The following is a 20,099-nucleotide window of genomic DNA, read 5'->3' as shown; positions in this document are numbered from 1 at the left end:
AGACCCTGAACTTTTGACCAACTGAAGTCGTATATTGAGCAAAAATGGGAAAGAATTTCACTTTTAAAACCTCAACAGTTAGTGTCCTCAGTTCCCAAACACTTACTGAAAAGATAATAATGCTACTAGTAACATACTTTTCTGATCCTCTAATTTAGGGGTGTCAAACATGTGACCCATGGGCCAGAACTGGCCTGCCAAAGGGTCCAATCTGACCCATTGGATGACTTTGCACACCTAATATTGATGCAGTTGTGAAGGCTAAGAGGTATAAGGTCTTGGGAGCAAGTTAAACATGTAAAATGAGGCTTCAGGGCTTTTCAGAATGTACTTGTACTTCTTGACAACAAAAAAGGGAAACTTTTATCGGTGGTGTTATTTATAAGTTATTATACAATGGTTTTACTGGTCTGGCCCACTTGGAAAAAAGGTCTTTATGTGGCCCATGAACTGAAATGAGTCTGACACCCCTGTTTTAAATGTACTATTGGGCAGCAATTAATCATTATTTTGTTGATTTATCATTCTGGCCTACTGTATGTTTTTTTTAAGTGATAAAATGCCAGTCACAGTTTGACATATTGTTAGGGTAAAAATACACTTTTTAAAAACTACATATCAATGCAGAAAGCTATATTTTTGCTTTAATTTTATGTAAAACTTTTAACCTAAAACTCTTAAAACTTACAACACTCATGCCTTTCTCCTAGTGTAAGTCTTAAACTATTATGCCAGGCTTTTAATTAAACACATTTAGCAACAGAATGGGACCCCTCTGTGACATTGTGACACCAGTGTGAAGTGCCTGTCTGACCCTGGATGGCGCACTCATTCAGCGGGACGGTGACACATTCCAACCCGCTGGACCGACGCTTTCCTCGGCCTATGGCGGCGCCTCTCCCGTCTGCCTGCTCCGGGAGAAGGGAGGAGCCAAACTACAGGAAAACGTGACATTTCCGCATGTCAATAAAAATACCTTTCTGGAGACAAGAGGAAGAAGTGGATATAGTTTATGAGAAGAAGTGTTCAGGTGCTCTGCTGCTTTCGGTGCCCACAGTTAGCATGTAAGTTTCGGTCACATGATGCCCAGCCTGAGCAGACACGCACGAGCTGCCGGGAAACACACCACACCGGAGGATTTTATAAAAGCTGAGGTTGAGTTTAAACTGAAAGCGAAGAAGGAGACAGAGGTGCTGTTAACATGCTGAAGTTAAAGCCAAAGTTTGACCTGCACAGAGATGTGGTGTGTGACATCCTCAGGAAGGAGGCGTCGGTCTGCAGGGTGAAAGGTGAGGCGTTCAGGTGTCAACGGTCGGCTGCTGTTCCACTGTTAAACTGTTTATAACCGTTAACACACCAAGCTGAACTACCAACATGAAGCTAACACTGCTAGCTTAAACTATCAGGTTTAAGTTCAACCTGTCCTTGTTAATACACAGTCAGAGTGAATTTAACTGTGTATTGTACATTATTATTATATATATATTATGTGTAATTAGTATGACGGTACACAGTATCCTATACAACGTATATTTCTGTAAGAAAGTGTAGCTAGGAGTTTGCTGTAACGTTAGCTTTAGCTTTAAAAACAGAAATCCTTTAGTAATTAAAGGTTAATACGTGTACACCAGTAGATGGCGCTATTTACTCTTCACATTCCCCTTCTAAATACCTTTATAAGGGAATGAATCAAGTATATATCTGCTTTCAAGCGTCCTAATAATGGAATAACATTTTAAATTAAAAGATAAACTACAAAAAAACTCTTAAAAAATACAATGAATTAAATAAATATCCCAAAATATCTGGAGTTGCATGTTTCCAGCATCTATATATTTATCCTATATCTAATTAGAGAAAATATAAACTAAATAAAATGCAGATTATTTTATTTCCAGTGTAACCACTAATTGGTTAACACAGGACTGAAAATAGATAATTCGATTATTTTTGCAGAATCCCCATATTTAGGCGAGACTTTCAAATATCATGCTGGTTTGTTTATTTATTTATTTATTTATTTAATTTATTTAAAAAGGGACAGTGCACAGTTATTAAGCTAATTTTCCTCTGTAGTCCCTGGGCGAGAAACAGGGAACAATTTCTCTGCTAAAAGACACTATAAAAAACAATCACAATTTTAAAACATCTTTTGCTGGTTTGACTTGGGTTATTTTTGTTTGTTTTTTGTATATGCATGTGGAATTATGTTATAATGCAATAAAAACAGTTGATCGGAAAAAAAATACAAAATAGAACATATTCATGACACAATGGCTTCAGCATTAACAACAGCAAGACAACACAACATCAAGTCATCGCGACAGTAACAACAGCAACAACAATACAACTGCAACATTAAGATATAACACGATTTCATAATGTTCAAGTGTTTGAGTTCATGTGTGATGATTTCATCTTAAATTTAAAACCAACAAAGTCTTATCTAAGCAATTAAAAGTTTGCTTTAATTGTTTAGATAAAGTTTGCTGCAACATTATAAGACATAAAAACTCTGTTTGCATGACATTTTTTACTGTAAACTTAACACTAAGCACACAGACGTATGATAAAAGTGTATTGAAAGTGATGCATGACAGTGCTGGTTATGCAGATAATGCATCAGCATCTGATCATGTCTCATAATATTATGCAGCACATTTACAGACTCCTTCACTGATACATCTGGTCACCTTATGCTTGTAATTACAAGTTATAATACAGGGGAAACACACTATATTCTCATCTATCATAACACTTAGTATGTCCAGCTTGAGCATTGGTAGGGATACTAAAATCTTGTTTGTCAGGGCACGCTGTTGTTCATGATAACGATGCTGTGTCAGCAGAATACTCTGGAGCAGTGGACACTCGTATCCTGAACATTGAGAGGGATGGGGGCATCCTTTATTCCTGGAAGGTAAGTCCATAGTGATGGCAGTGCATGTTAAGTATACTGAATGTACTCATTGAGTGGGTGTATTCTAATCCTTATTAATCCAGTGCTCTTTCCATTTAAGTTGTGTTACAACCTGCGTTGGTTTCTCTTCTTTTTACTGTCATCGCCATGTTGAATCTTGGGGCAGGTTACATGTGTTGAAGTGTAACATTTGAGTATCTTAGTTTACATTTTGTTAGATATAACATTGATTACAAACTATACCATATTTGCTTGCTTCAGTCCTTCACTGAAGTCACAGTAGATAAAATATTCAAATCCCAAATGCCATTTTTTCTGTCCCCACCATTCATCATCAAATAAAAAAACATTCTCTAAACAGCTTTCTCCATAATTCTGCTTGACATATTTTCTGAAACCTTGGGATCTTTGCCAGAATTTCAAACAAAGTTCTGTGTGCTGAACCGCGCTCCCCTGCACAACATAAATTTTTAATGATAGACCCACCAAAGAGTCTGTGGGTTTAGTAGGTTAAAGACACTCTGCAGCCTGCAAAGAGGAAATAATCTCTTTTTTTGTGCAAGGTTCACAGCTTTATGCATGCCTGGCACTGCCTTGGGTTTCAAGCAGACTTTTGAATTCGCTGGTTAGAAGTGAAGCAGGTCTAGTCAGGATAATCAGCATGGTCAACCAAGGTAATGAAGAGGTCAAGCGTGACGTTCCACACATATTAATATGGTGGAGGACACCAGTGGGAATGTAGGGCGGCTCTGTTGGGACAGATTACCATTATCCAACTCTTTAGTTTGATTGATTTAATGAACTGAGTAGCTCTTCTATCCTTCTGCTCTAACTTCCTATTCTCAAACAGGGAGCAACAGGGACTACTAGGATTGGGAAATATGACTCCAACTCCAAACAGAATAAGGTATTGTGTGTGTGTCCCATGTCACCTTGGCTTTAGTGCAGCAGATTTTGCTTTTGTGCGTCCGTCTTCATGTGGTTGTAAATTCTCTCCAACAGCTCCTGTACACATTTGACAAGCAGGTGTGTGTCAGCAGCTGTTCCCTGAACAAGGAGGAGACACTGTTAGGTGAGCCTCTGTAATGTACACATAATCAATTACTAGCAACAGACATTGTTAAAAATATTTTTGAGAAATGAAGCAAATACAGAAGTACCAAAAACTGCAGTTCTTCAAATGGCCACTTGAGGCTGGCTCCAAAAGCGAGTCAACTCCCACAAACCCCTATGTTAAAATGCCAAACTTAAAAACAAAAATAAACATGTTTACAGCCTGGTACGAAAAACGGTTTTGCAACAAAACTCCTTGGTTAGGTTTTGACAAAACATCATGGTTTGGCTTTATATAACTATGTTTGTTACTAAGGTAATCTGTCAGGAGACGTGTCACGTGACATATGTCAACATACGACGTTTCATTTTTAAAATAATTCTACACTGACTTTTGGATTCACAAGAGACACAGACACTGGTTTCCTGGACGAAAGTCTGGTGTTTGTTTGACCCACCCACCTCCCCTCCCTTCTCCCATCCTAAGCAGACTTTCTCACTCTTTATACCTCGCGTGTGAGTTTCTCCTTTGTTCCCGTAATAATTGCTACGGCCACTAGAGGTCGCAGCCTAATAAAAAAGATAAACATGGGTTGTAATTTCTGCTGTGAAAATGCTCTATGTGGTCGTATTTTGGAGGAAGACAGTCTCAAACTTTGATATAACTCTTATTAAAGCTTTAAGTTATCCGTTAGTGAGGGCATGGCCACTTTGAGTGCTAGGTGTCACCTCAGTTAATTGGTCAGTTCCACCCCTCGCTCCTCCACAGCTCCACCCTCCTGTCCAAATATGGTAGCCTCAGGTCACTTCTGGCTCCAAAAGTCCAAGATGGCAACGGCCAAATGCCAAACCCGAGGCTTCAAAACAGGGGTCCACAAACCAATGGATGATGTCACGGTGGCTACGTCCAATATTTTTAACAGTCTACTGTGTGTTCTTGACCCCAAATCGGGCTATTAAGTGAGAAGCTTTGTTTGGATCTGAGCCATCGGACATTATCGACTGTGATGGTGCCAAATTGTAGTTAAAGAAACCCAGACATGTGGTAGTCTCTGTGGAGAATACATTTAGATTAAGTCATATAACACCTTGCCTGTGCTTTTTCCTTCTCAGCTGTCAGCTTGGCACAAAACACCACAGGAGAGGAGCGCCTCAAACCAAGTAACACCCAACATCTCTTTCTCTCTGTTTCATCTACAGACCGTGCCATCAGCCCATTCATACTGTTAATTTCCTCTTACATTCTCTGTCTTAGTATCCAAGTGTCTAACCCTCCTGATTGAGATCCATCCCATAAACAACACTAAAGTCCTCAAGGCAGTAGACTGCAGGGTCAAAGTGCAGGTAGAGTTTTGTGTGTGTGTGTGTGTGTGTGTGTTTGTGTGTTGTTTTGGCCACATTCATGCTGGTTTTATTGTAGCCACAAACTGATGTTGCAGTTACTGTGTATAACAGTGTATGTGTGCCATGTACTTTTTATTTTTCAAGCTTGCTGAAGGCGCTCTGGCCCGTAGTTTCCATCCCCCCTCTTTCTCTTTTATCTTCCTCTCTTTCTCAGTTAGAACTTTTTATGATCAGAGGGATGTTGTTTATATAAATGTCATCAGGCCTTTGTGGCTGTAGCCTCTGTCGTCTTTACTGTTGGGTGATCGTCTCATTGCCAAACCACAAACTTAAAGATATGCTAAGAATGTTTAAGGCTTGCATTAACACATGAAAATCAGCAAGTAGATGTCTCCATCTGCTAACTGTTGTAAACCACCAGATGCTGACTCGTGTTTTCTACGGCTGTCCTTAGTTCCTCCATTCAGAAAGTGACAGGAGATCAGTGCTGGAGAGCCACCTGCTGCTGCTGACTGAGGATGGATGTGAGTCTGTGTGCTCTTGTGCTCGTCTGTCTGTGTGGGCCGTGTTTAATCTGTAACAAAACAGATCATCAAATTTAGAGAGGCATAATCTGGGTTTTCACATTTGGAGAGGAAGAAAACAGCAGGAGAAACATCACGCTGGATCAAGCTGTGGTTATGCATATCCTTCTGTGCATTTCAGATGTGGATCTTTACCACGTTGTGCTGACGAAACAGGAGGGTTACCGAGTGGTGAGTCGGACTCTACATTCACCACATTGCTCACTTAGGCCAGCTCGTTTTTCTTTTTGAAGGAAGTGTCTGTGGTTAGCGGCCTCAGCTTAACTATAAATTGCGTTGAGGATTTTTCTGGCTGGTTGGTTCTGTGCCGTTTTTTAAAGGTATAAATTCTGCACATATCTCATAATTGATAAGAAAAAAGGTTGGAATGTATTTACATAACCCGCTGCAAAGAATATATGGTCTCAGCCGCTCGAGCCATAAACTATACTGTGTCTTGTGCCCTCCCGGGGAGCTTTACAGCAGGAATTCAGTGTGTCTACGAAGCTGAATATCAATGTGTTTGTGTGAAACAGGTGATGGCGAATCCAGAGCGTTTGTCCAAAACCGCAGAGAGAATAGTGGAGGACTTCTGCTGGGTCCAGTGGGACAGACACACACAAAGAATCTACTATCTCACTCACAGTGCAACACACATACAGGCATGTATGACTGTATTTGTGAGGACGTTGCAATGGGTTACATCAATCCAAAAAAGATGGCTGTGGACTTTAAAATCCAATTTTAGGAAAACTGTCAATGCTAGTAGGGAACCTTTTGGGACTCCTACTTCTTTGTGTTAACGGTAGCGGAGTGGAAGAGTCGAATGACTGAAGATAGATTACAACACTGCTATTTAGTGATCAGAGGTAAAACCAGAGTCTTGGATGGGTCTGATTTTCAGGCCACAGCGAGCAATATTGGACCCACCCCACCACCTGTACATACGACCAATTAGTTCCTAGACTTGTCGACACAAGATCTATGGCTCAACCCTGACACCGCATATCCTAAGCACAGAAGGCGCAGAAGACAGAGCCGACACAATAGAGGATTAAAATGTTCAAACTTGATATTAGATTTTTATTATTCCCATTTTATTTATTGTATTTATCACCTGCACCAACACCTGCGATCTTACCTGCATGTTCTTTTTTCACCCTGAACCAAACCTGGGAATAAAATTCAGACATCACTCTTAACTCTGTCCTCACATAATCATGTTTCTTGCTTACATAATAGGTTGTTGCTTCACTTTCCCTTTATCAGAACAGAACTAGGAAGCATGTCATTCTTGTAGAAGCAAAATAATTCAAATGGTCGGGAGCTGGGCCAGTTAGCTCGCGACCTCGCTCTTTTCCTCTCAAACGGACTTTCTTTGTCTTCCATTAGATATCAAAAACTCAAATACTCAGAGGTCAAAAAAAAATCATTGGAGACACGTAGAATCAGATGCAACTGAGTTTAATGTGCTCGCAGGCAACAAACACATCACAACCCAATGAGTCAAGCTCCAGAGCAAGACTGAAATTTCTTTGTTTGCGCACTTGTTTTTATTGTAAAGATTTTCTGCTGAGTCATCTCTTTCTTAATCCTTCCCACTTGGCTCTGATCGTAACGATATCCCACCTCTGCTGAGTCACTTTTTCTCCTTTCATCCTACCACCATAATGGTGTCATATTTCTGCTGAGTAATGTTTTTCCTAGACAATCTAAGACTGCCTCCTCTTACTAGGGTCATTCTCAGGACAAGCTGTAATTCCCCTAATTTTCCACCAGTGTTTCTGAGCACATCCTCATGCTATTTTTAGAAATGATGCCTAGGTACTTCTCCACCACAATGCTTAAATGCTCAGTGAGTGTGTGTGTCATAGGAGTGAATACATGAAATAATAAACCAGTGTGTAATTTGTCAATGCACAGAGTACACTGCTTCAACACGTATCTTTTAAAAGTCAACTAAAAGGTACAGTATATGTCTTCAGTAAATCAGTACATTACACTACATTCTCTTACAATGCACCTTAGACATGGACTCATCTACAAAAGACCTTAAACTTGGACACTCTGACACCATTACAGCTGTTTAAGAGCCTTATTTCTGATCTTGTTTTAACTGAGTGTAAATGCTTTTAACTATACATCTGCACTTTAGCATTTTTATCACCCTGTATATGAATGAATGAATGAAAAATCGATACAGTGTTGTTGTAAAGCAATACAATCTCACAAAACATAACACTGAGATACTCGAGTGTATCGATATTTTCTTACACCCCTACTATGGACAGCACAGAACAAAGAACATTAAATAACACAAAATCTTTATGATGTCATTTCACAGGAAAAGTTCCTGCTGCGATGCGTTCAGTTTTACGTCAACCATAACTGCGAAATTGTGGTGAGTTGTGTTTTACCATAGTATATTTTCACTTCTGCTTGCCTCTGATAATAACACACTTTGCTGCACATTATTATCATCCCACAGTTGGAGCTTCCGTTAAAGTTGCCTGCCAATCTTTTCCGCACAGTCAAGTAAGACAACAACTAATAGCGCAGTAAAAATATAGATATCTTTTCTCAGCAGGAGCTTAATTCTATATTATTGACATTTACCTGCAATTAGAAACACTAAAATGAATTCCTGCACACTTCCTGTGCTGTGCAAGGCACCTTCAAGTATTATTGTATTTACTTTGTGTGTGTCCAACAGGTTTGTAAATCTGGGTTTTGACCATTATCACATGGAGAGACCAGACAAGGAGCTCATTAGGATGGAAGTGTTCACAAACAGCATAGGTAACACATCCGCACATCAGACTCCTTCCATGAATAATGTGCTCGCACACAAACTGAAGTTCCACTTTCGTGACTAATTCTGTTTACCTGTGTGTGTGTTTTGCATTCCTCTTTGTGGAAACAAGAAAGTAAGTCCCTGTCACATGTACGAGGCTGTGTTAGAATCTGCAGTGCATAATTCACAGTCATAGTGATGGCACGATGATCAAAACATTTCTGGGAGAGTTACACTTCAAAATGAGGTGCTGATCAATGATATCAGGTTCATATTTGTTTGCAAAAGTAAGATTGTGTGGTGGAGTTAGAGTGTTCAAAGATTAAAAGTCAAATCCCCAACAAGGGAGGGAGTTATTATCTGATTCACTCATTAAAGTGTTGATTGAATCTTTGATTTTGGAATCAATCATTCACCCTTACTCCTGTCCTCTCACCAATGGATATACCTTTAAAAAGTTTATTAAAAGGTATACTATGCAGGTTTTTAGCTAAAGTGAAAGTAAAATCCGACCGCAGATTTGCTCTCGTTTTGCATATGTGTTTTTTGGTGTTGTGTCGCTTGTATGCCTGCTGTTTACAGTCTGGCACCTGGTCGCTACCTCACCTGACGCTGTGGGAGTACATGCCCATAAACAACCCAAGCACAGAAAAGAGAGGGCAGAGTCTCTGCATAAAAATACACCACCTTGCTCTTGTAGTGGGCCATAAGTGAAGAGTGAGAGGGATTATTTGTACATTGTTTATCAGGAAAGTCCTGCATATTATATCTTCAATGTAAGGTATTCATATGTGAATTGATTTACTGTCACAACTGATTTCATTTCTTTTTGATTATCATGAATGTCATTATGGATGTGCGTTATATTTTATCGACGGTGCCTGCTGTGCGATCCATAACTGCACTGTCCCTGTCGTTTGTTTTCAGGAAGCATGTGTGTGTGCTACAGCCAGCCTCTTAAAGACAAACAGGAACTGATGTACACTGTGCTTTTGGTCCACAAAGGTGTGTACTGTATGCCAAAGGATCTATTATACCTCATTTCTATTACTGTCTTTTTTTCCTGTTTTTATCTGTAACACATGGTGACAAATATGGCTTTCCTCACTTCCTGCAGACTGCAGCAAGATGCACAGAGTGTCGCTGGACAGCGACCAGTCGCCACAAAACCCTGCACAGCTGCATCCACTCTTCATCCCTCTAGGTCACTGCACACACAGAAATGTAAAACAAGTCATACACACACACCTCAGAATCCATATAAATTCAACGCAAGTGTGTGAGTTTGTAAGGTCGACACGCATTCCTTACTCTTGCATTCAAGACAGCAACACAGACTCACAAATACAAATGTGTCCTCATGCAGCATGTCAACTCGACATAGTAGTGATGCTGTGTTATTTTTATATGTAGGTTATCACATCCTGGTGTATCTGCAGGACTGTTTCCTCCATTGTATCAACACTAGGCAGGAGGAGATGCTCTGTCACTCCCTCTTTCTCTCAGGTAAGACAAGTTTTTGGTGCAAATCATGTCCAAGCTGAGTGATGGCTGTGGAGCAGTTTCTTAACATCCTTTCTCAGCCACATTTTTTCCTGATATTTAAATACAGACAAATGTTTCATTGGTATTTGTATGTAGAAAGTGTCTTATTCTCTGTCTGTTTTTCTCAACAACTTAAAGGTCTCGACGCAGACTTGGGCCTGCAGTGTCAGTCGGCTAACATCACGGTGTTGCATGCAGAACAAGAGTCCAGTGGTAGTTTTTTAGACCTGGCCAGTGGGAGGATCCACACCGCTGAGCTCAGCCCTGCCTTCCTGCTGCGGATTCTGCGATCAGACACTCCCTCTAGGTGATTCATATCTTTTTGTGAAAATGAAAGATTAATGTATATTGGGGTTATTATTTATATACGAAGAGGAGGCACTTGAGAGCAGAGGGGAATATATGTGCAGGCAGGGAGCAGACAGGTAGAAAGCTATTTTTTGAGAAGTTATTTTTGCGTGCACCTGCAGAGTCTCTTTGCAATAAATGTAAGAACAGCTTTAAGTTGAGTCGTTGCCAGCAGATTGGATTCAACCATCCGGCTCAATAAAGATGCATCAGTGGCCCCCTTACTCGATTTTGTTCAATCCATTCATTCACTTATTCATTCCACCTTTAAAGAGCATATACATCACCTGACTGTTTGCTGTCTGCCTTTGTGTCTCTTGTGTTTGCATATGCTTATGTCGTATAAAAGTAAATTTGCCCTATGTCACCTCCATCCAAGGTGTTCCAGCAGTAAGACTGACCCTCAGCGCCTGGCCGCCCTCCACTACCTGCTGGTTTACATGGGAAACGACCCAAACCTGGAGCTGAAGGTACAAATGAAGGCAGGGAAGAAGTTGGGAGGACAAAGTATTGACATCTAAAGCAAATTTACTGAGTTTTTGTGTTAAAGTTAGAGCAAAGTAAACTTTTTTCCCCAAACAGAGGCAGAGTCGGAAGGTAGCTTCTGGGGCTCCAGCCCTGAATGTTTTCTCAAAATCCCCAAATCCTTTAGGCTTTTAAAAAACCTTCAACTTTCACAGGATAATATATTCCGATGTCGTTTATCCTACTATGCTATTCCCTAAAGAAATCTAATATAATTGAGGAAACGTTCTTCTGTTGGTTTCATATTCAATTCAGAGTATTGAAGACCACATTAACTCAGCATTGTTGAAGATCCTTGATTTGCAGTTAAAGCAGCCCAGATTATTATGGCCCTTGATTCAAATGTAGCAGATTCATCAGCTAAACATTTATTCTGTGAACTCTACTCCACCATAATATAAAGAAAAAGATTTCAAGATCAGTGGTGTGACTCACTGGCTATAGAATATGGCGATAAATCTGCCATCGGCCAGCTATTTAGACCGGTATTCCCCTTCGCTATAGCAAACAACAACAACCTCTGAGCAAACAACTTACCTGCTGAAAATGGCAAGTTTTGAAGAAGATTTGGATCGTGCAATCGGGCATGTCTGCTTTGTTATTTCAATGAATTGTTGTAAAGATCTGCAATAAATACAACAACTCCTGAACGTGCCTCGGAAAAACTCAGACTCTGTCTCTCAGGACTTTAATGCCCCATGTTGATCTGTTTTCTGTCATGGCCAGTCGGAGTTGATTTGCCACATCTTTTTGCCCTGGCAGTGGCATGTATCCAGTGACACTATATTCACCAACATACCAATCTGATCCTCTTAACACAAGCTTCCAAGATATTGTCGTAATGTTCTGCAAGAGTCCCATACAGCCAGCAAATGGTATGTGGCTTTAAAAGGTTCAGTGAGCTCTTCAAGAGCTTAAGAATAGTCAGCTTTAGGGCACTGATTATCAAGTAATGTTCATAGGATTGAATTTTTACTGATAAAAAAGACAGTCGACATATGTCTGTTATTGTTTTTTGAGGCGTAGCAGCCTTTTTAATGACAGTGCTCGCCTCGCCACATACAAATATTCCACCAAAACAAGAAAGTATTTTGCAAGGGCACTGTTGCTGCATCCTGGGCTTAGCGCTGCCTAAGACAATTGTGCCAGGTTTAAAGAAATACAAATAAGCCAGAGCATTCTTCCCCCTGTAGCAGAATAATAATGTTTGCTTCTAGGGCTTTAGCGCTGACACAGCGTGGGGAAATAGGTCTGGCTATGTGAGAGCACAAGATCATTGATGCTATTAACACCAAATTGCCATCCTACCTATGTTATGCAACTAAAAAATAATAACATCAGACAGTTTTTGCCTCTTATTAGGTGGCAGGAGTGAAAATAAGTCATCCTTAACATTTGTTGTGCTCTGGTTTCAGGATAATGAAGACAGATGTAGAACAACTAGATACAGAAATAGGATGTAGGCACCACAGGAGGATTTTTCTCCTTGGCATTTGTCATGTTTTCCCCAAATGATGTACAGATTTGTAGGTGATCTGTTCTCTCAAATTGCTCGAGAATAGCGCATATAGCTGTTGTAAATGGGGAAAATTTCCCAGGGAGAACATGACCTCAGACCCCTCTAGGTTTGGACTGAGCCATGAATACGTACAACAAAATATATATACAATCTGGCCAAATGAAAGATGTAACACATCATCTGAAGCCCCCACAGAGCAAACACTGTCATCCAAAATTGCATTTCCATACAACTAAATGGCATCCTTTATTTGTTGAACATAAAATCATTGAAAACGTCAGTTCTTATCACTGTTTAATTAGTCTCAAGCTCAATATTATCACTACGTGAAGGGAGGGACTGAATGCAGATGTAAGGGAACAACAAAGAAGCAGAGAAGAGGGAAACCTGACAAAGATTATGGATGTTAATGTCACTGTTTGATGCATTCCTTCAAAGAAAGGGAACGGAGGAAGTAAAAATTAATAGATAAAGGTAGAGATGGCAGCTTCACTGCACTTCTGTGTGAATTCAGTAGGTGTCAACCTTGAGTTGGAAGTGAGAATCTGGAGGGCAGACGACAGGATGCTGTAATAAAACAGGAGAGGAGACAAGACAAGTGGACAGAGATCAAACAGAGTCAAACAAAGAGAGAAAGAAAGGGGCAGATATTTTGTTTGGGCACGGAGCTGACGATGACTCAGACTCTATTAGAAGTACACCGAAATTAAGATGTTCCAGTTGTTCTGATAGATTGTAATAAATTCTTTCTTTAGAGGTTAAATGAGTCACCAGCTTCATTAGTGCAGCTAGCACTGGGAAATTGGACACCACACATAACTTTTGTACTCTTGGTGGACTCTGTTAATGGGGCCAGCAGCGCAAAACGTTGCGGCTTTAATGAAGGCGATTGCTTGATACCTTTTTTTTTGTTTGTTGACTGCAGTTTGTAACCTCAAAAGAATGCTGTGCAAATTAAGTTTTTCTACTTGAACCTTTTTCTTCTTCTTCTTTCTCTTCACACAATTATGCGGTGTTGTCTGTCTCTGGACTCGCACTGACTTTGGAAAAGAGATCTTTGTTCAAATAGCAGAGAAATGGGCAACAGAAAATGAGTTTTCGCTCTGCTGTGCTGCGGCTGTGAGATTTGCAGGGACTATCTTTGAGGACATCATTAATATTTCATGTTTCTGTAATGCAAACATCAGTATACCCATCATCTCGAAAATCCTCATCAGTGACTAGACCTGTTTTTATCACCAAACAAGATGCCTACTGTTTGATAAAGACTCTACAGCCATAGTAGTGGTTAACACCAGCCTGCTCTCACTGACAATAATAACCATGCCAATGTTTGTATGGTTACTATATTCACCATCTTAGTTAATGTCCTGCTGGTGGCATTAATGAAAAGTCAGGGGATCTCCAAAGACCCAATATTAAGGCAATATTCCATCTAATTTTTGTTATTTCAGTCTACTCTGCACCAAAGCAGTGGACCAAGCGACTGTCTTTGCCATCCCTAGAGCCATGTTGATACATGATAATGATACACATTACTAATACTTTCTCACATTCACATTCACACCTATGGGCAATTTAGAGTCACCAATTAACCTGCATGTTTTTGGACATGTGAATGTGAGCATGAATGGTTGTCTGTCTCTATGTGTCAGCCCTGCGATAGTCTGGCGACCTGTCCAGGTTGTACCCCGCCTCTCGCCCAGTGTCAGCTGGGATAGGCTCCAGCACCCTAGCGACCCCTAACAGGATAAGCGGTTACGGAAAATTAATGAATGAATGAATAATCCTTTCTGTCGGGGGTTTGGTGCCTTGCTTTAAGGCAGCAGTTCCCAGGAGGTGAACTCTCCCGTGTAGCAATCCGTCCACAATCCAGTCCCCAAGCGAAGCCTCTGCGGACTAAGCTATTGCTGCCCCCTAAACACCTGAACGAGTGAAACAGAGAGGTTGGTTTTAAAGGCATATTTCCACATACTTACGTAGCAATACGTCTTCACCCTCTTGCCGCGATTTAGACGATACCACCCCTATTTGTATGCCTAATATGACGCTTTAGGTAGGAGACGATTAGGTTAGTCTGAAAGTCTGGAAGCAGCTAGCCTGGCTCTGTCCAAAGGTAGCTAGTAGTGCTTTTCCATTGGCACTTTTGGTCGTCTTGAGTCAGACCATGCTGCTTTGATTTGTATTTCCATTACCAGTTTAAACGCGCCAAGTTGTGCTCTGTTGCGGCAAGTCGCACCTGACATGGACCATCTCTAGAGTCAGGTCCAAGCACGCTCGAATGCCTCCAAGAGGGTTGTGTTTATGTAACATGGGCTTTGTCATCATTCAGGGATGATTCAGCGTCTTTGTCTTCTCGATCCATTTTGTCATCTTGTGCTTGTTTTTCAAGCAATAAGCATTAGGTGTCAAGCAAAATCGTAATAAGTCGATGGCTACCAACAACCATTGCATGACGGTCTAGTAAATAGTGTTGAAGAGAGTGCCACATTGGGAAATGCGCCGAATCAAACCAAGTCAAGCCAAGCCAGCAGCACATGTGTATGGAAAAGGGCTAAAAATCCACCTACTAGCTCCTCATCTGTACAGTCGTAATGTAACCATGAGGACGCCAGTCAACCAGTGAGACTTCAGGAAGTCATTGTGTTTAGCCAAGAAATCATCAAGCACATTACTGCAACTTGTTTTTATGTTTCAGTTTCCGTGATGATTTATCAAATGAGATGTGATGTTTAAATGAATGAGCTTTAGAGGTGCTGGGAGGTGGATCTTTGTAACCTGCCTTGGACTGAGCCAGACAAGCTGTTTCCCCAAGCTTTCACTCTATATTGAAAGATGACCCCAGACAGTTGTGGGGACTCCCTGAGAGGAACTGCCCACGGGGGAACTCCCTCGAGAACAAAATACCTTCAGAGGCTTTTTTTCTGTGTAAGTTCACACTTGCAATAAAATGCTGTAGTGACATAAGCCGGCCAGCAGTTGGTATAGTCACTTTTGCTTTGACGGGTTGAGATTGTGTTGTATTTCCACTGTTGCTTGTATGCTCAGTAAAGTCTGGACTTCACTGACGATCTATTTGTCAGTTTTCTTCCATTTCTTTGTTACAAGCTGTTGTTTGGTCTGTTGTTTACATGACTAACAGGTTTTTAAATGCCAGTCCTGCATTGGCTGTGTTCAACCAATCATTGGTCGCTTACCTCACTCAAGGTTCCTTTTGTGCTCGGAGAGAACCTACTCTAAAATGGGAGCTAAAAAAGTCCTTCAAAATGGCGTTTGAAGAACTACAGTAGTTTCTTGTTCTTAAGGTGCAGACACAACAAAAAGGGGGTTTCTTGGAAAAAATGAAAACGCCTCATGTTTTACTGCTGTCTTGTTGCACTCCCACCACATTGACACCTGTCCCCTGTGTGCTTCTGTCCTGCCTCTAGATCATCGAATGGCTGTGTGACAACGTGAACGCCTTCGAATCCTTTGATCAGATCCAGGAGTTCATTCTAGGTCAGTGGCAGCTGAAGCATGGGGACGCAAGTCACCAGAGTATCACTTCTTCTTCTTCTTCTTCTTCTTCTTTTTCTTCTTCTTCTTCTTCTTCTTCTTCTTCCCTTTAGAGTCCAGCCGGTCTCTTGCCTTTTTATGTCTCCTTCTGCCTGTGGCTGCTAGACTGCTTACATCTTATCTACACAAAACTGAATTCTTGCATCAACATTCATCTGCTCTGTTTGGCTCTTAAAATCTCTTCTCTCGCAGACTTGTGCCAGACGTCCAACGCAGGTCTGGAGAGTCTGAGTTAGAGCCCTTGGAGACTTGAAGCTTGAACAGAATGTTTTTAAAAAAAATATGGTGTAGTCCTAGGAGACACACTGCAACCTATTTGAATGTCCCACAATGTCCATCTGAAGTAAATAGAACGGTACCTGATATTAATTTCACATTTACCAAAACAGTCATCACCCAGAGAATAGATTATCACATTAGATGTTGGAGCACCTTGCCGCATACATTTGCATATTATTGAAGCTGCTGTAACTACTTTAACTCGCTCTAAGATACAGAGAGCTCATATTAATACTGTGCAGTATATGAAAACAGTCATGTTGACCTAATAAATAAAACATTAGTACCCTGTGCTCACTAATATATCATAGTGATTGTGGTGCGACCGGGGGTGGGACAGGTCAACTGATGGAAGAGCCTTGTTTGTGGGCCCTCTTCCTCAGTCACTGGATAATATAATCATTTATATTGTTCACAAACACAATACAGAAATTGCTGCAAGTATGCCTGCTGAATCATAACAAAATCCACAGTTCATCATTTTAGCCCTGTATGATATTATAACATTCCTATCCTCTCAGTCAGGAGTTGGAACACATGTAGATGTTGATTGTAGTAATGGAAGTAGGTTGTACTTTCTCAAATCACTTTAGAATAATCATAATTCACCTTATTCCTGAGGGCACTACTCTAGAAATGATTATGTGCGCAACTTCCAGTGAGATAGCAGAAGTAGCAGTAAGCTAGTTAGTCCCATAGACTGTCTGTGGTTAGTCCCAGTCAGTGTTGGGTAAGGGTTACTTTAAAAGTATTCAAAGTACATTACTGTGTTACTTTTTAAAAAAGTAACGAGTTACTTTACTACGTTACTCCCTGAGTAAAGTAACTCAATTACTTTAAAAGTACTTCCAACGTTATAACTCAAGCACTTTTAAAGTACTTTTGAGTATTCTACATTTCCTATTGGGCAATGGACCACACGGCGCTAAGCCTACATTTTTTTGTCTCCATAATTAAAGTTATGGACCACTTGCCCTTCACTGAGATCCAGTTTTCCCATCACAGCCGTCACTTTGACCAGTAGAAACACAGAACGATCTGCTGCCGTAGACAACTGTATGACAACAACACCCCAGCGTTTTTAATATTTCCTCTAGGGATGTTACCACACAGAGTAAAAGGGGGAAATGATGGTGTGAAACAGCAGGGGCACTTTGTCAACCCGCTGAGTTAACGTTACTGTCATTAGCATCAAGCTAGCAAACAATGGTACATCCTCACAGTTGGACATAAAGTAATAACATTAACAAATAGCGGCGGGGCTTTTACTTACCACAACTGCAGAGGCTCCCAGCTTCATTTGAAACAAACTACATTATAGACGGTCCGTTATTTATTAATCCCTCTGTGTGTTTATACAGTATATTTACTTTTTATCCACTCCGTTGTCTTTATAAAGTTAACATATCGCACCGTCATTTCAAACTCAACACTTGTTTCAAATTAATTTGTCAGAACTTCCTGTGGACGATACAGTAGCTTGACAGTTTACGTATGGCACTTCAAATGTAGCTCCTGCCATTTGCTGACGCTTTTAGGTGACTACAACAACATGTCAGCTGGCACATGAACAGACACAGTGACTCAAATAATAGTAAAAGTAATAAAAATAGAACAAGAATAACCTGATGACATCACACACGTCATGAAAGACGACCGGGGATAATTGGTGAGTACCAGCATGTAGCGTGTACCAGGCATAATGCAAGTCCTGAGTCTGAAATATGTCTGTCAGGGAGTCCTACTCCACCTATTTAGACTCCACCGTAGACAACGGCAGCATTTCTCCGAGCATGTAGCGAGCCACAAGCTCCATGGCTTCTTTCAGACTGATAGGTTTAACGTTATCTCCGTTATTAGAACCAAACAACAGCCGTTGCTGTTTCGGAGCTGAAGGACCAGCGTTCTAAAAGTAACGGAAGTAACTGATGTCTTGTTTGAAAATGTACTTAAGTATTTGATTACTCAAACAGCAAACTAACGCGTTATACCCAACTCTGGTCCCAGTGGCTATTCTCAGTGGCTAACCGCCAACGCTGGTTCTTTTCTAAAGTAATTTGCCTTCAGTTTAGCAAATACTGATTTATTTTTCAACAAATACTTAATGTTAACTTTGCATTTTCTAAAATGTCTTTGCGGAGCTCTGGTACCTGTTGCACCGTCTGTGTCTGTAACAACTAACAACCAGTCAAAGCTAAATTTTTGTCTTCAGCAACTGTGTGTTGAACATGTAACCAGAACAAAACGGGATTGTTTCTGTTGCCAAAGGTATCATTGATATGAGAAATACAACCACCAGACATAGCGAAAAAGTATTAAATCAGAATTTGCAGAAGAGAATGACACCTAGCTGACAGGTCCGTCACTCAATGTCAGTACATGATATCACTGTCTTTCACCGTCTGACTTCATTCTCAACCTACATTAGAAAATAAACTCAGCAACATACCTTGTGTTCTTTTGTAGCTACTCAACACATCACATGATCTCACATGATGTCAGGATAATATTGAGGGGTGATATATCGATTCAAGGAGCAATGATCCAATATCTACTATTGATGCAAAGTTGATATGTCCATACATATCATTCTTTACAGGTTTTTTTTGCAATTGCTTAAGCAGGGTTCATCTGATCAAAACACTGCACACAATTCACACAACCACACAGACAAGTAGCAGAACACTTCAGATCTGTTTCAAAATGAAACACTTCATTCAGAACTATACAATAATTCATAAAAACCCAATTTTGTCACCATATGGTACACACATGATTCATATGAAGTGAGTCTGTTTGAACCAGTTACACACTGTTGTGTTTAATCTAGAATACTTTAACCATTTCGACTGTTCTCATGATGCAGTCTGGGTTTGATTTTTTCAGAGATATTGTTAGTGTATATGAATATATCGACCAAACACAACACACAGGACCAGTACTGTACACTGAGGAAAATATTGATTTCTCTCTATATTGTAAAATCAATCGGTACATCCATGCGCCTTCAAAGGTTGTATTTAGCTGCAATTGCTATATTCTAACTAGAAAGTACATAAACGCAGGAGTAACATTTAGGGAGACAAAAAAGGACTGATTACTGTAAAGAACTGTAAGATACACCTTTATTTTGAAACTCCCAAGGCATGTCAGTGTCACCATTTCTGTCCAAGCATATCTCCTCCCTTAACTCTTAAAACAGTGCTAGCGGCTGAGCACCAGGCAGACAACAATAGCAAACAGCCAAATAAAGCAATGAGGATATTTACTGATATCATCTTATATTGATCGCAGGCCCCTAAATTGAATCAAAATCATATTATGGCAGATTTTGTGATGTCAACAAATATTGTATTGCTGTCCAAACAATTGATATGATATTGCATCCTGATTTACACCCCAAATAATATATAAATGTGACAACTTTTTGTTTGTGTGTTCTGTTAAGAATCTCTCCTGATAACAAGAAAGGGATTTGCCTGCCAGTCACAGGTGCTGCTGCAGCAGCCAAAGCTAAAGAGACTTGTTTTACTAGTATTTAAAAAACACACACCAAGATCACCACACCCAGGCGGGTGTTACTGGCCTTTAATGCTAGTTTACCACAGAGACACAAGCCATCAAAGGCAGTAATCCACCTAGATAATCTTCTAA

The 20,099-nt window shown here is 40.4% G+C and overlaps 1 protein-coding gene across 2 annotated transcripts in view; it reads left to right on the top strand.

Annotated features, from left to right (window-relative positions):
* The first annotated feature begins 833 nt into the window (after positions 1-833).
* Positions 834-20,099, top strand: part of gsap (gamma-secretase activating protein) — a 61,792-nt gene continuing 42,526 nt past the window's right edge. The window contains exons 1-18 of one of the 2 annotated variants that reach the window (XR_013490437.1): positions 834-1,289; positions 2,850-2,920; positions 3,771-3,827; positions 3,923-3,992; positions 5,087-5,134; positions 5,229-5,317; positions 5,772-5,841; positions 6,023-6,072; positions 6,417-6,542; positions 8,225-8,281; positions 8,369-8,415; positions 8,594-8,679; positions 9,602-9,679; positions 9,792-9,878; positions 10,088-10,180; positions 10,358-10,526; positions 10,947-11,037; positions 16,040-16,109. Coding sequence is in view for 1 of the 2 variants with exons in the window: in XM_033614685.2 (XP_033470576.1) it covers positions 1,202-1,289; positions 2,850-2,920; positions 3,771-3,827; positions 3,923-3,992; positions 5,087-5,134; positions 5,229-5,317; positions 5,772-5,841; positions 6,023-6,072; positions 6,417-6,542; positions 8,225-8,281; positions 8,369-8,415; positions 8,594-8,679; positions 9,602-9,679; positions 9,792-9,878; positions 10,088-10,180; positions 10,358-10,526; positions 10,947-11,037; positions 16,040-16,109 (1,447 nt within the window). In the remaining variant the exon portion in view is untranslated. The remainder of the gene's footprint in view (positions 1,290-2,849; positions 2,921-3,770; positions 3,828-3,922; positions 3,993-5,086; positions 5,135-5,228; positions 5,318-5,771; positions 5,842-6,022; positions 6,073-6,416; positions 6,543-8,224; positions 8,282-8,368; positions 8,416-8,593; positions 8,680-9,601; positions 9,680-9,791; positions 9,879-10,087; positions 10,181-10,357; positions 10,527-10,946; positions 11,038-16,039; positions 16,110-20,099) is intronic. The other variant, XM_033614685.2, reaches the window with a different exon arrangement.

Source organism: Epinephelus lanceolatus, chromosome 23, assembly GCF_041903045.1.
Source record: "Epinephelus lanceolatus isolate andai-2023 chromosome 23, ASM4190304v1, whole genome shotgun sequence".
NCBI classification, from domain to species: domain Eukaryota; kingdom Metazoa; phylum Chordata; class Actinopteri; order Perciformes; family Serranidae; genus Epinephelus; species Epinephelus lanceolatus.
This window is presented reverse-complemented; position numbering and strand designations above follow the sequence as displayed.